Source organism: Lycorma delicatula, chromosome 5 (genome assembly GCF_047948215.1).
Source record: "Lycorma delicatula isolate Av1 chromosome 5, ASM4794821v1, whole genome shotgun sequence".
NCBI lineage: Eukaryota > Metazoa > Arthropoda > Insecta > Hemiptera > Fulgoridae > Lycorma > Lycorma delicatula.
The window spans coordinates 67,218,378-67,235,107 of NC_134459.1; the positions used below are offsets into that span (position 1 = coordinate 67,218,378).

General features: G+C 30.3%; 1 protein-coding gene across 4 annotated transcripts in view; it reads right to left on the reverse strand.

Annotated features, from left to right (window-relative positions):
* The window catches only part of Poxm (paired box pox-meso), a 163,217-nt gene that overhangs the window by 14,651 nt on the left and 131,836 nt on the right, over positions 1-16,730 (reverse strand). Inside the window, exon 1 of one of the 4 annotated variants that reach the window (XM_075366353.1) lies at positions 4,905-5,033. The exons of the other annotated variants lie outside the window; for them this stretch is intronic. Within the exon in view, the coding sequence (XP_075222468.1) occupies positions 4,905-4,971 (67 nt within the window). The 5' untranslated portion in view covers positions 4,972-5,033. Of the gene's footprint in view, positions 1-4,904; positions 5,034-16,730 lie in introns of those variants that run through there. 4 annotated transcript variants of the gene reach the window in all.

Here is a 16,730-nt window from a genome sequence, read left to right on the forward strand (position 1 = left end):
AAATATTTAATTATAAATTAGACGCTTATTAACATCTGCTACAATTCGGACTGTAAGTATTTTTAATATTAAAATTTAATCAATAAATATTGTTAAATTCTTTACTTTCCTGATCAGAAAGTGTTATTGGGCCTAAAAATATATTTCTTTGGAAAAAATTTTTGTTAAAAACTAATTAAATGTAGAATCATGTAATACAAGTTAACAATTTCTGTTTTTTAGCAGATTTCCAAAAAAAATTGTAGAAATCGCGAACTCTGCCCAACATATTTTCTAATGAAGTATTGGAGGAGAGGGAACCAACTTTTCTTTCCGTTTTGGAGTCTCTTGAACACCATCCTGCAATGTTTATATACATATGTATGTGTATATAAGATTCTTTTGTTCGCTCTACCGGACGTAAATCTGAACTGATTTTGATGAAACAAATTGGGGTGATGTAAACCTATTAATAATACAGCCCTATTGATCTTCGAGCGAATCGGTTTACAGGAACGCAGTTAGAGACAAAAAAACGGGGTTTTTGGGTACGTTTTCAAGGTTTTCTTGTTGTAACTTGAAGGATGAGATGTTAGAAAGCCAAAATTAGATTTCTGCGAGCACCACCTAGTGCAAGAGGGTTTCCTATTGTTACCAAAACATCAAGTTCGTGGCCCAAATCAGATTTTCGTCAGCACTACCAGGTGCAAGCTGGTTTCGCAATGATTTAAATTCAAAATATTATGTTTAAAACCAAAATCACATCTTTTCCAGCGCTGCCAGGTGCAAACTTATTTCGCTATAGTACTTTAATTTCACAGTAATCCAAAATGTGATCTGGTATAAAGGAAAGGGGGTTGATTCCAAAAAATCAGTTTTGAAGTTTTAATCGTTTTGGGTCAATTTGAACTTTCTCTTCTTTTTGTACACGGCTCCAAAACCACACAAATTATAAGTAACAGTATCAAGGTGGGTTGTTGGCACATAACAGTGTTAGGCAATTGATGCAGTCACAATGCAATAACTATATTAATATAAGGAAGAAAAACTACGAACACGCAAGAGTAATGTATTTATTGGTACAATACACAGTACCTCGCAGTTAATTATAAAAGAACAGATGATATTAACATAACATGATATGCAAAAAAACAACGAAAGCAATATTATTTTCAAAAACCATTACATTAGTGCATCCTTTTTTCCTTAACTAAAACTGGAAATCCGCCCTTCTGATGCTCTTAAGGCGACAAAGTTTTTTAAAGATTCTTTTGTTTCTAATCGATTGTAAGTCCAATTACACCGGAAACCGATTTGACTATTTGGAACTTGCGTATTAGCCGTCGACCATAACCATAATGATCTCGTAACTTTGAAAATACTTCAAAGTTACGGGATCATTAATATATTTTACATATTAAAAATATAAGCATTATTGCTTATAATTATAGATATAAATTAACCAAACTTAGCCTACGCTCACTTCGCTCGCTAACCTTGACTAATTAAAAATAATGTTTTGATTATTTAATTAATAAACAATTACAATAATTACTGAATTTATTATATTAATGCTCAAAACATTAATGTGTTAATTAATCAAGATTAGCGAGCGAAGCGGGCGTAGGTTAAGTTTGATTAAAGTATATTTATAAAATAAATAAATATAAATGGTTATAAAAATAGTAATATAATGGTTATATCGGGTGATATTAACAATAACACAAAAATTTTCAATTTCTTTTTGGTCGACGGGCTAATACGTAAGTACAGACTATTTTTAACCTTAACTGATTCATAGGATAAATGTTATATGAATGAAAATAATTACACCCGTTTTGAGAATATTTACATTTTATTTTCCCAACTAATAAATTAAAAAAAAAATTAGAGTAGCATCTTCACATTTTTATTTATAAATAGGACTGGTTAGATTTTTAACTCAACCAAGTAAAAACAGTATTACAAAAGAATGAGAAAATTAAAATGTCAAATTAAAATTAAAATTAAAAAAAAACACAGAAAGAGCATTTTTTCAATCCGTTTATTAAAACACATTTTCTGAAAATGTAATGAATCTTTGAAATTTTCTTTGATAAGAACTAGTAGTAGTCCCGTTACCTTTATTAATAAGTTTGAAACTTAAAGCTTATTTTATTCTAACATTAAATATCGATGGATGGGCCTTATGTTTTTATTTTGCCAATCACGTTTCTGCTACGCTAAGTTATTTTCAATACTCAAATTTTTATTTAAAATATGAAGGAAAGTTATTGAAAAGCATCTTTTTTAATTACTATTTTTACCGACTTTTTCAAGAAAAGTACAGTATTAAAATTTCGCTTGGTGGGATTGGGAGTTGAAATTAAATTTTCTTTACGTGTTGAGGTATGAGAAGTACGATAGCACATTCACTTAAATTGGGGGAGGGGGGTTCATTTTATATAAGTCTCTGTATAAAATTATGTGGCTCAAAAATCTCCAAAACTACTTCATCAATTTCCTTGACATTCAGATATGTTGTAGTAGTATATTTGAAGTTGTGTATGTGAAAATTTAATGAAGACTGGTTTTTTTTTTTTTTAATTTTTCACTTCCCTGGGTCGGATCCTGCAGTTAAGTGTAACACAGCTCAGGGGAGTGACCTACACTCTAACGGGCCACTCCGTCTCAGCCCGCCGGCCGGATATGATTTTACACCCGCCTCAAATCTCCAGAGTAGGATCCACCAGACCCGGCTGAGTTCCTGGGTTCCCACTTCGAGAGCCGGGACTCGATCTTTAAGCCAACGCCTCTAACGGAGACGCCTCGAGAGGGGGGTCTCCGCCAGGACTCGGTTTTTTTCGCTCGGGGATTCGAGAGTCCCCGTGCTCCATCCCTACTGTCCACTCGTGTAAGCTCGATCGAACGGCAGCTCCGCAGAGGGCTATCCCTCATCCCCGAGCCCCCCGATCCTTTTCCTGAAGAATCCTCGTCACGAATCTCTGCGACGGTATCAAAATTCTTGATATCTGATACAATAATTATATTCACTGCCTCTCGCTGGGCCACCTCCCACCAGAGGTCTATAGCCCGCCCACTTCGGTTGGAGTTAAATTGCAGGAACCTCATTTTGTGGTCGGACACCCTCAAGCTCGGTGGCCCTCCGTACCACACAACGTGCCTCGTCCTATCGCAAGTGAAACACAGACTCATCCTATCCGGACCCGAGCACTGCGACGCTACGTGTCCCACTCCTCAACACCTGTCCTAAACTTCCCTGATATAGGCGCGGCAGTGGACCCACCCTATCTTAATTCGTTGGTCCGTCAACCTCTTCGCCTACGTTGGCTAGTGATAACCGTGGCGTTTTTAGTTTTGCCGTACGCTGGGCGCACCGACGTGATCTTAAACATCTCTGCGTCTCCTACTACTTTCGTCACTGGAGACTATTGAGTCATTCTTGAGTTACGCTCAATATCTGAGCGGGCCAAGTTAGACGCGTGATCTGTTATGATGTTGCAAGATTGAACGTTGAAGTTTCGTTTTATAAATCTTTTAAATACTTTTTTGTTTTAAGTACGAGGGTTATTTTTTTTCAAGGTCCGATCGGTCACGAAATTAAAACCACAGTGAAAATAAAAAAAATTTATTTGTAACTAGTACTTACATAGTTACGCTATTTCTCTATATAGTCGCCATTCCGATTTAGACATTTGTCATAGCTTGGTACCAACTTTCCAATACCCTCGTCATAGAACGGAGTCGCCTGTGTTTTCAACCATGTTTCTACGCTGGTCTGCAGCTCGATGTCTGTGCCAAAATGTTGTCCTCCTACCCAGCGTTTCATCCTCCGCTTATTGTTATTCAAATAAGAATAAGCGGAGAGGAATGTTGTCATCAGGCATTGTCTTTCTCCATGACAATCCTCGGCCGCACACTGCAGCTGTAACAAAGAAGCTCCTGCAGCGTTTTCGTTGGGAAGTGTTTGATCACTCACCATACAGCACGGACTTGGCTCCATCCGATTTTCACCTATTCAAACGCTGGCTATGAGGACAACATTTTGGCACAGACATCGAGTTGCAGACTTGCGTAGAAACATGGCTGAAAACACTGGCGGCTCCGTTCTATGATGAGGGTATTGGAAAGTTGGTACTACGCTACGACAAATGTCTAAATCGGTGTGGCGACTATGTAAAGAAATAGCGTAACTATGTAAGTACTTGTTACAAATAAAAAACTTTTTATTTTCACTGTGGTTTTAATTTTGTGACCGATCGGACCTTGAAAAAAAAATAACCCTCGTATTATTCAAATAACGAAAAGTCTGTTTTCTTGTGCAGAACTTGTCAAGATCGTTTTCTAATTGAACATGAATTTACGCCCGTATAAAATGTACAAAAATAGTCCTAAAAAATATGACTTTTAGCTGCGTAATCTTTTCTTGCCAAATTAGGTGTTTTACAAAGAATTATTTTCCGATAATCGGAAATTTTTTTTTTGTAAAGAACATAAAAGTTTTAAACCTTTTTTTTTAAGGTAACCATTTTGATTAAAATAGCTACAACTTGAAAATGGCTGCAACAGGAAAATCATTCAATTAAATCTATTCAAATTGGACGCGAATAAAGTTAATTATTCAGAATTTAACAGAGCACATTTTTATAATTTTTTTCTTATCTCTCTTGAATATAACTTTGATTTAGGCTCTAATACAAAAGATAAAGGTAACTTTTTTTTGTTTCCTGTGATATTTTGAAGTCAAATTCGTATAAAAATTAACAATTAAAATATAATAATGTAAGAATAAAAAGAAGGTAAACAAATTGGAGTGGGTCGACAAAAAACTCTTGGGCTGTTCTGCGCAAGAAGAGAGACTTTTCGTTTCCGATGCTCTCATAGTCAGAAACGCACTGATTTTCAAAGTACAACTTACTACATACCTTTGATTAATGAGTAGATCCTACACACAAGTATCAAGTAACTCTTTGACTCGCTGCATAAGCGCATTTGAAAAATAATACACCACTACACAGTCAATGAAACCTCAATTTGAGGTTATGTTAAATTGAGCGTAAATTCCGGAACGACTCATCTTCAAGGAACAAATTTTCACATTCATAACTTACGATATACCACTACAACATACCTAAATTTCAGTGAAACTGATCAAGTAATTTTGAAGATTTTCGAGCCACAAATTTTATACATAGGCGTATATATATAACCGTGCGACCGAAAGTAATACTATACTTCTCTTCGAAAAATCGTAAAAAGCGAATACTGGAATAAAATAACATTACCCTCAATTTTTTATTGTTGTTCTGAAGCGACTAAAAGCTTCCAAATCATTGAAATATATGGAATATGAGTTCTATAATTAATCAAATCCAATTTTGTTTATGACTCATCAAATGGATGATGAATTTTTGTTTTTAAATATATCTGTATAACAATTTGATCATTTTTAAATATTTTAATCTGTAACTATACTGGCTGTTGTCGAGAAGAAAAGATAGACTGATGTGTATGTTTGAACTTTGTCGTGTATTAATTTTTTATTTAATATATTTTTTTTTGTCGGAAATCATTCCGTTTAGTTCATGACATTCCATGAGTCACCACTGAAGAACTCATAAATAAAGTAACATAATGATTTCATACATTTTAAAAACAAATTTATTATTTTTTATTATAATTTTCTCATTATAATGTACGAGTAATTAATAAACTTTACAAACTATTAAGCTTAAAAATAAATCATAAAGAAATGTTTAAATCTATAAGATATTTTATATAGAAAAAAATTATAGGCAATTAGTCGCGCTATTATTTTATTCCTGAAGAAAATATTTTTCTGTTTATTAGAAAACTAATAATTTACTTCTCTGATAACTTCATTTAAAGAGATATAATGTACTGTAAAAATTACACGTGTTTTTATTAAAGCTATTTACAAAAAAAAAGTTCGTTAAGGTTTAAATTGAGCTGTTCTAAAGGACTCGAGTAAAATTAAATGTATATACAATTATGTGAATTGTTTTTTAGTTGTTAAAACATAGGAAACAATTCTTAAATGAAAAAGTAAGAAATACAGTAAGTATAGTTATACTTACTGTATTTCTTACTGTATTTCTATCGATTACTCAAAATCAAAAAAGAATGTAACTATCTTATAGAAACTTATGTAACTTAAAGAAAATCTTTAAAAAAAATGTTTAAAACATTTACAACAAGTTACTTATCTATTGATTATTTTATAAAATAATAGGAACATGATTAACTGTAAATCGAAATATTTATTGAATTATTTTTTTTAAATTCGACTACAGTACTCTTTTTAAACAGGAAATTGTAAAAACATTTGTATGCGCTAACTTTCATTCTGTTTTAAAGGTAAACTGTTTTTATAATTTTTCCTGATTTAAAATTACGTACTGCAATCGAGTTAAAAAAATAATTTCTAAAAAACGGTATATCATTGATAACAGAAATCCGTAAATTTAATTATTTATACATGTAATATCAAAAACAGGGATATAATATCAAATTATCAACAATGGCAAATAAAAGCATTAAATCTGAAGTAAGTAATAAAATTCTGCATTAAACGAACGAAATAGATATACATATTTATAAAACAAATAAATAAAACTATGATACATAATAATGAATTTTTGTAGCGCATGAAAAATATCAAGCCTGACCAGGACTCAAATCCAGAATTTCTGGATGAAAGGCACGGATGCTACCATTCTGCAACGGGATCGGTATAAAAAAATATATGTATTTATTAAAATCTTCTTTTTTTTACTATTACTTAAACATTTATTTTAAATAACCACTTCTTTTGTGCTACTAAAAAATATAACTTAGGATTTTTTTTTTAGATACGCGTGATTTATTACAAACTCAAGAAAGGATTCAGTTTTTTTGTTATTCGTTTTATTTATTTTCACAATTAATTGTTACATAAGATTTTTTTTTTATCTTTTATTTTGGAAAAAATAAAAGAGGCAGGATGGAATATAAAATTTAGTCTTTTTCAACCAATTGTTATTTAATTTATAAGCTGGAGAACCAATGAAGGGATTAAAGGAAAAAAATTAGAAAATTAAACAATAGTCTAGCTATAAAAACAACTGTAAAAATTCACTGATAATACATTTTCTTTTCTTTTTTTTTTATTTAACTATAAATGAGGATGAAAACCGGAAAATGATTTGAATTCACTGATTCAATTTAACAATAACCAGAAGTAAAGCAAAGGAAAAGAATAAGAAAGGATAATGAATTAAATATTAAAGAAAACTTTATGCAGTTTTGTTAATCAGCGAATATTTAAAAAGAAGATAGGTTAATAAAAAAAGAAAAAAAATTAAGAAAGATTGGAATATATAAATTTACGACAGGATTTTATAAACAAAAAATATTGTTGGACCAAGCCACGTAGGACTGGTTTCTTAGGATTGATTAAATAGAGTCTAAAGGAAATTAAAACCCGTGGAGAGTGAGTACATAAAAAAATCGAAACGTAGGAGTTACGGTGAGGATAAGAACAAGCATCTGATTAAAAAAAAAGTGTTATTAATATCAACGTTCATCATTTAAACGGCTATGAATATCGAAAAAAAACTTCTTCAGCTAATATGAAAGGTCAATAAATCGAATCGATGTCCACACGGGATCGGTATAAATTTATATAATCACGCCTACGATATACCCAACATAAGTACTGCTGAGTTAAAAATGCCAGGTCAATTTACTCCCTAGGCAAAACAACTGTCGTCAACACCACGTGGTAACACGGAATAGCTAACAGAAAAAAAATAAACAGCTCCCGAAAACACCATTTAAATATAAAAAGAACTTGGCGACCGTAGACTATTAACAAAGGTACTATTCTGTATTTCGTAGAATAACATTTGAAAGTAACAAATTATCGACAGTAATGGCAAATAAAGCCGTTAAAACTGAAGTAAGTTATAAAATTCTACGTTAAAACGAATGAAATAATATGTATAAAATAAATAAATAAAAACAAAATGCTGTCTATAAAGTTTAGTTTATTAATAGCGCGGAATTAAATAAGTTCTTACCGTGAAACTCTGTTACAAAATAATAAAAATATTTATTTTTTTTGCAATTTGTGCTCACATTTTCATAAAATTTAGATAACTGTACAAAATAAATTTCAAAATATCTCTCAGTAAAATTTAAGGTAAATGCTGTAATGTTCATTTGAATTAACAATATATTTATTTCAAACGATCTTACAATTCCAATGTTGTTATTTTTTTTATGTATTTTTAAGAACAGAAAAAATTTTAATACTGTAAAGTTTTTCAACCTTCTTTTTACCGAAAAACTACTTCATTTCTACTAATTTTTTGAGCGGCCACAATAAATTATCGCTCAATCGGCCATGAAATCGTGTTAATGAAATAGCTACTTCATTGGATCGAGCAATATTCTTCAGGAACAATATATCTGACAGTTATTCCGAAATATTGTTCCGGTTATAGGGAGCTCTGTTTCATGTAATACTGTATTTAGGTCTATTAAAAAAAATGGTTATTTCACCAGCGTTAGAGAATCGTCTTTCCATTTTAAAATTAAAGAATTAGGTTTTCCTGATACAAAAAAAAGAAGTGGACCTACCTGCAAGTGAACAGAAGAATAAAAAATAATTATACATTTTTTAACACACGACGAACTGAGATGTTTAAATGGATAAGTTTCATTAATAAATTTGATTAAATTTAGCCTAATTAAATTACGAACTCTTAAGAGCTGAGGCAGCAAGATGTGATTTATCAGCGTTTGTTAACATTAAGCTTCATTTTAACATTAACAAAAACACACTAAAGGATTTATATATTTTTCTACAATTTTTTATTTGAGAATGATCCTATTTCCGATTTTTTTTTCCAGTCATGTATATTAAATTTTTTTCTAACTCCTGATCCACCGTTAGGCATTCTTAAGAGTATGAAGATGAATGATTTTTAGCGTGTGTGAAAATGCCATGCCTAACCGGGATTCGAACCCGAGACCTCCGGATGAAAGGCCGAGACGCTACCACTCGCGCCACGGAGATCGGCAAATACTTTTTGACGAATTTTAAAAAAATATATTTTTTTAATTCTTAATTTGGTCAAATGTGTAATAATCCTTTTTCTAATTCAAATTTGCAATTTTGTTGTTCAATTTATTATATATATTAAAAAAATTAGGCTGAAAACCTATTTCTAGTCCGTCTGGACATTCTACTAGATGATTTTTTTTTATTCTGCTCGGAATGGCCCACAGATGTCATCGGATCCCAACTTGATTCTCCTTTGAGAATTTCTCAAAAAATCTTCCTTCATTTTTTATTTAATTGAGGAACCTTCCAAGGTTATTACACACCGGAAAATCACTTCGTAGTGTATATCACACCGGATATACACTACGGAAAATCACCACTAATCACTAATATCACTATGAAGGTTCGTCGATGCTTGATGACATATCTGCGGGCCATCCGAGCAGAATAATAAAAAATAAGTCCGACCCGTCCGGTAAAACGTGTGGATGCACTGACAATAGGTTTTGTTTACCCATTTCACCTGTTGTAGAAAAGAAAGAGAAAAAATAAGGTTGGGAGTGAGTCGTGTTTGTAAATGGAATAGGTCTTTTATGATTTTTAAAAAATATAATAACATTACTTTTTAATAATATCATTGCGGAGCAGCAAAAGTGCCACTACTTTACATTTTATTTTATTAGCGTGATAAAAAAAAGATTCAACACCGATAGTGAACAAATTAGAAGTATTTTACACTCCGTATCAAAAATTTTGAAAAATATGATTATAACAACCTGATAGCTACCGTCGACTGAAATGTAAATTAAGTTATCTGCCATCTTGCCATCTTGCAGTTTTTTTTTTCTTTTTAGTACTGTTGTTTTACAAAATAATTTCTTTTTACAATAATATCTCTAAATAAACTTGTGCTTTCTTCGAATCATTTCTATATATTAAAATATAGTAATAAATAAAATCAGCTGCTAGGTGCAGATAATTTGACACGTCATACTAGAATATCGAATCAGCAAAAATTCAACTCACAAAGAAGACTTAGTCAGAGAAGAAGAAGAAGACTTCTCAAAGACCAGATTAGAAAAAACTCTGAGAAATATAAAGAATAAACCAAATTCTTTATATTTTTAAACTTCAATTGCACTCCAAATTCATAAATTTATAGTAAAAAATTTCTTTAGGATTAATTATTTAAAATTTATTTTTCCCCTACGTCAGAAAATTAAAGATGAAATCAAAATTTAAAGATAAAAATTATAGGAGACAAAAATTCTGATTACAACAAATGATTGATTTAAATTCTTTTTCATTATTAATAGTCGCATCAGTGGTAAGAATCATTAGCACTTAAATAAAACTATGTGTTCATAAGTAATTAGGAAGTAAACACCAAAAATTGGATAAATAATATAGTAACAGGAACATAACCACTCGACTATTTTCACTACGCACACAGCACTCCGTAGGGATCTCACGAAAGCAAAGCCGCTAAACTGAGTTCATCCCACTATTACAGAGAAACCGCAACAGTCTTTTAATGTATTTTTTCTGGTTGACCAAACCCTTCACATTTGAACCCAAGTTTAATTTACGACGAATAGTCCCGAACAATGGGCACTCAAAGAGTAAGTGGTTTACGGAACATTTTAAGATTACTCATCTGACATTTCTGATTTCTTTTATGAGATTACGGACTCACCTGCTATGTTCATTAGTCAAAAAAGAAAATTTTTAGAGTATGAAAAATGCCATACCTAACTGGGATATTCAAATCCGGACCTCCAGATGAAAGGGCGAGTCGCTACCACTCCGCCATGGAGATCGGCTCACAGCCCTTTGTGAGCCCAATCCTCAGCTGTGTTAGGATGACTTGGTCTCTTTAGGTGTTTGGGGTAAAAGACATTTTCCCGGATAACATGAAAGGCATTGGGAGGATTCAGCAGCCAGAACTTATAACATTCAGTACGTAGTTTGACACGGACTGCCTTTGTAAAAACGTTGTCATCCACTTTCAATCGGAGGACAATTGCTGCCACTCTCTTGGCAGTCTCAACAGCTAGTTCGAATTTTATCATTGATGAGATTTTAAATTTAATAGAATTTTCATGCTTTAAAAAAAAATGAAAAAGATTTAATAAGTTTAAATTAAGTGAATTTTATTCGTATTTTCATACCATTTTCCTTTCTCTTATGAAAGGACTCATATAGAAAGAATAGCAAGATCTTCATAATACATCATTTAAAAATTTTTCTTCTTCCCCAAAAATCGAAAAAAACCTATCTTTTTATTTATTGTGTACTCGTATTTCTTAGTAGAATTTTTTTTTACGTTTTTCTAAGCATAGTAGTAGTGTAAGTAACCCCAAAAAATACTTTGGGGGAAACACTGTGATGGGGTAGCTGATCACAGTTTAAAAATCTTTAGACGTTTTTCATGTGTTATTATTTGTCCACTATGTAAGAATAAATAAACATTGACAGGAAAGTATAACAAAAATATAAGTATATTTATATAAGTATAACAAAAACAAATTTCAAAAATCTGGCAAACAAAATGTTTGCCAGATTTTTGAAATTAACTAAGAAGGAATTCTAAAAACAGTCATAATTAAATCGTTCGTATGGTATTGTATATGTGTGTGTGTATATATATATATGTTTTATTAACATGATATAAATAACCCAAAAATAATAACCTGCGAAAACCCTTTTTACTAATGTCACAATCTGAAATTACATTGTAATTTGATTGGTAAATCCATTAATTATTAACGAATAATTTTTATTTCTTAACGATATAAGTCAATTACGTCTGGGTATGTATAAATTAAAGTTGAATGAACAGATGTTACAAGTCTATTAGTAATCGAATAAACACAAAATTAAAAAAAAATATTCATCAGAACCAGAACATAAAACGGTACTATAACCTGCATCGGTAAATTAAAATTAAATGATACGGGAATCAAATCTTGGCTCAGGTGTGATATTATGCTAAGTCTGCACACGTGTTCGCTTTTCACACTCCTCATGCTACTCCAACAAACAGTAACAACCTAAGCTATACTGAAATTAGCCAGAAAATTTTTGGTCTTCATTAAATCATTTTATTATTAAATACAGACATATAAATAGTATATTTAGTGACAGAGAATTATTTTTGGCAAATAAAATAAATGTAAGTGATTTATATTAACCAAAAAAAAAATAAAAAATGTTTAAATATACACATCATATCTTTTTTGTGACTAAGTGTTCAGACGCGTGCGTAAGACTGTACACTCGCTTAAAATTATTAAAAGCCTTGTCATAAATCTTATATTTAAATCTATTCATTATAGTTTATTTTTATAACATAATTATCCATTAAATAGAAGACTGTATGTAGGGTCGATAAACATTAATCAATACTGACGTAAAGAGGTCTAAGTCAAGATTTTCTTTCTTATTTAAAAAAAAATCCCGTTATTTTGTTAAAAACGATCATGCATAATAGTTTTTGTTAAAAACTAGCATAGTTTTTCTTTCTATAATGAAATTTATTTCTCCAAATTTTATTTTACTGTACTTTGTTTAAACCTTAAAAAAATACAAAATTTGGTAATCATACGTCTTCAAGTTTCTCCCATTAAAAAAAAATATAGATCTCATCTTTCTTCAAGTAACTTTTGAAATTTATCTGATGTAGAAATTTACGAAATAAACAGTATTTAAGAAATTATTTATTTTCAAAATAGATAAGAAATTAATATTATGGCTTGTTTAATAAATAAAAATAAATTAATTTTTATTTTCTAGAGTTGTCCATCAACTCAATGTTCCTTTCCGTTCAGAGAAGATCCCAAAAATTATTTGTTAATTGTCTATAATAAAATTCAACTTTTAGAAAGCGTATTCTAATTTCGAAATTTCTGCGAAAATTTGGAAATTTATTATTTCTAGACTAAATTATAATTTGGTTTTGTTAAAAAACTGCAGTCCGGCCTTGCAAATATACGAGTAGAGAGCTGGTTTGAGAATTCCTACATTTCCTTTTTAAATACGATTTGTTTCATTTAAAGCTGGAGAAAGAGATATCAGTTAAACTGTGCAAAGTATAATAAGAAGTAACTGCTTATCGATTGGAAAAAATTGTGAGAAAGATTTGAATTTCAACGTTACTTAAAAAGACATCTAAAAAAATTGACGGTGACTGTTTCACATTTGAAATCAACAAAAGAATGCATATTAAGCAGAAAAATAACGCCAGAACTTCTAATTTCCGCAAAAGTAGATAATCTATAGAATTGGAAGACAAGCCAAAGATTTTTTTCTGGTAAATATTCCTGGCAGATCCTGCACGAAAATAATGGGTGCTCTTAAAACCAACGATAGAGAACAGTCATTTATTCTGATTATAAAATTGTTGGATCACAACACTTGAAAAAGCTGGGTTCCAGAATTCAGCCACTACAAGTACTATTTTGTAGGCTCAGAAAGCGACACATATAAAAAAAAAATTCCGAAAGGATGTAGATATTTTAGAATTATGGAACAAACAACATCGACGTGCTGTGACGCACCATTTATATTCGTATTTAGTTGAACTGCAATGTCAATGTCATGTCACAGACGACCTCCATTGAGATCTTCCATTCTATCTAAAGGCTTATCACCGCAATAACGTAAGTAAATGTCAGAAGACAATTTAATAACGTATTAAAGTTATAGAATTAAACTACAATATATTTTAAGGAAGAAATCAATGTTTAAAAAGGACGTTCAGTTCATAACGTTCTTTCTTATGATAAACAAACTATGTAACTACTTTCTTCTTTTTTATGTAAACTATACAAATATGCTAATCCAAGTTGAGTTCAACATAGCCGGCCTCTGTGGCGCGAGTGGTAGCGTCTCGGCCTTCCATCCGGAGGCCCCGGGTTCGAATCTCGGTCAGGGATGGCATTTACACATATGTTACAAAATCGTTCACCTCATTCTCTGAAGTAAATACCTAACTGTAGACCCGGAGGTTAAACAAGATAAAAACAAAAAAAATTCAGTTCAACAGCTGTTCTAATATATTTTTTTACTTATAAAATGCTACTGTTAAGTACTTTCTTGTGTTTCTTAATGTGTCACCGATCAGTTCAAGAATATAATTCATTACCTAAAAAAGATGTTAAACTAAAATACATGGAAAAGTTAATTCAATTTCTAATAAATGTAACTTAAAACAGTGAAACTAATATAATAATATATACATAATAACAATCATATGGAAAGGTTACAAGTAATATAAATATATCAATGTATCTAAATTAATTACGAATAAAAATCAAATAAATATTTGTTGTTCAAATAAAAATCAGTTATAAAAATATATTTATTCAATAATTTTTTCATCATTGCTATCTCTTAATGAAAACATTTTTAAACGTCGATTCAAAATGGTTAGAAAACAAACACTGTTTTAACTGAGTTTTACTTATGAAATAATTTTGCCTACATAAATTTGATTTACCGAAAATATTATCAATTGAAATTATTATCGAAATATTATTACCGAAAATATTATCGTCTACAATTGAATTTTTTTTAATGTAAACTTGTTTCATATTAGTGTAATTTAAATTGTTTCTATGGGTTTAAATCCTAAGAATCCATAGAAAACATTATACAAACATAAAAATAAAATTTTATAGTATCTACCATGAAGAACTATAAAATTTAATAACCATAATAATAATATATAGTTGTTTCATTATAAAAAAATGTCATCATCGATAAAACATTTAATAAATACAATAAAAAAGATACTGTGTACTTTAATTTTAAATTTATCGATCGTTTTAAATTTATTTTAATAGTTAATATGGATTATTATAAAAAAAAAAACGAATTATAATACTCATATTTAGAAGCCTAATTAAATGAATCGTACAAAGCATTCATTAATTAGTTGCTGACGGCAGCTCTTCAATATCTTTGAAGATAAAAAAAGTAGCTCGTGAGTAAGCGACATTGTTCAGTCTATAAACCGAACAATCAATTTCTGTGAGCATTATCAATACTCAACTTTGGTCGATTTGATAACTATCAAATTGCGTATTATTTGGTAGAAAATAATAAAATATGAATTATTATCCATTTCATCCGTGTAAATTTCCATTTTAGGGTTTAAATTTTAATCGGTTAAAAGTAATAGACACTGAAGTATTAGCGATTAAAGCAATAGACACTATCAAATGACATAATTATTTTTACTTTCCCTATAGCTACGGTTAGTACAAATTATAAAAAATTGGGAAGTATGGTAATCGTGCCAGTAGTTACCCGCTCTTAAATTGTTTAAATCAGGAAAATCAAAAATAGTCGAAAAATTGAAAAAGAGGGATAAATTCTGTTCGTTTCTATATCTCTTTCTTCGTTTGTGTCGGCGTCTATTTAGGTCAATAACTCGGAATTGGCTAAACCAGAAATTTTTAAATACGTCATGGTAACGTTATTATGGAGCATAAACGCTAATAAAGTCGGAGACTCAAAAGGAATAGTAAGAAAGAGGGATATCCCGGGCTGTTTTCCAGGATCGTCGTTACGGATTCCTTTTTATCCAATGTTATTTCCGATTATTAATGTCAAATTTTAATTCCTACAATCTATTTTGAACGCGTTCAATAAATTCTCAGGCTAGTAAAAATAAAAAATTATTATATATATATGTAGATTAAACGAACACAATTGAAAGTTTGATAAAACATTAACAAAATGAACATTAAAGAACTTCACAAAATTTAACCTTTCCCTTTTCCCCTTTCCCCATTTTCTTTTCCCATGTTCATTTTTATTCACTTTCATTTCCCCCATTTCCCCTTGCCACTCCTTTCCATTTTCTCTTTTCTTTATTTCCTTTTCCCCATTTCCCCCTTTTCCATTTCCCTTTTCCCGCTTTTCCATTTCTCCCTTTTTCCCCCGCACGTAAATCGGTCAAGTAGTTTTTTAGTCTATAGCGGACACACATTTCGGAAACATTGAAATGGAATCTTAAAATATCTAGTATAGCGTGTGTTGCTTTTACGTCCAACAGATTGCAGTGTTTTTCATAAAAAGCATGTTTTTACCTGTCACAGGTGTGACATCTTAGATGTATAAATAGTAGGTATATAAAAACATACGCGTATTAAAATACAACGTTGTCAAAATTTCAAAGCAATCGGTGAAGAACTTTCGGAGGTTTAAGATTTTGAACAAACGAGCATATACAATGTGTTATATATATGTATATATACGTATATATATATATATATATATATATATATATATATATATATATACTGTATACAGATTTTTAAAACAAATTTTTTTCAATACTTTTAACTAAGAGCCGAGAAAACATAGTATAAGAGCCGAGAAAACATAGTATGAATTATTTTTTTTACCTTCAGTAACATTATATTGTTTTTATATCAATAAAAGAATGTAAAGAGTTATTTTTTTAAAGCATTAATAAAAAATATATTCTGATGCAATCATGCATATTTTCTTGATTTTAATGTTATACAAATTATTTTATCGGTTCTGCTTTTATTATTTTATTAAAGTTTGACTTCGTAAAATGTATGTAAAAATTCATTTTTTGTTATTAAAATTTTAGACTAAACTGTAAAATTTTAATATTAAAAATTATAATCATACTAATAGCTAC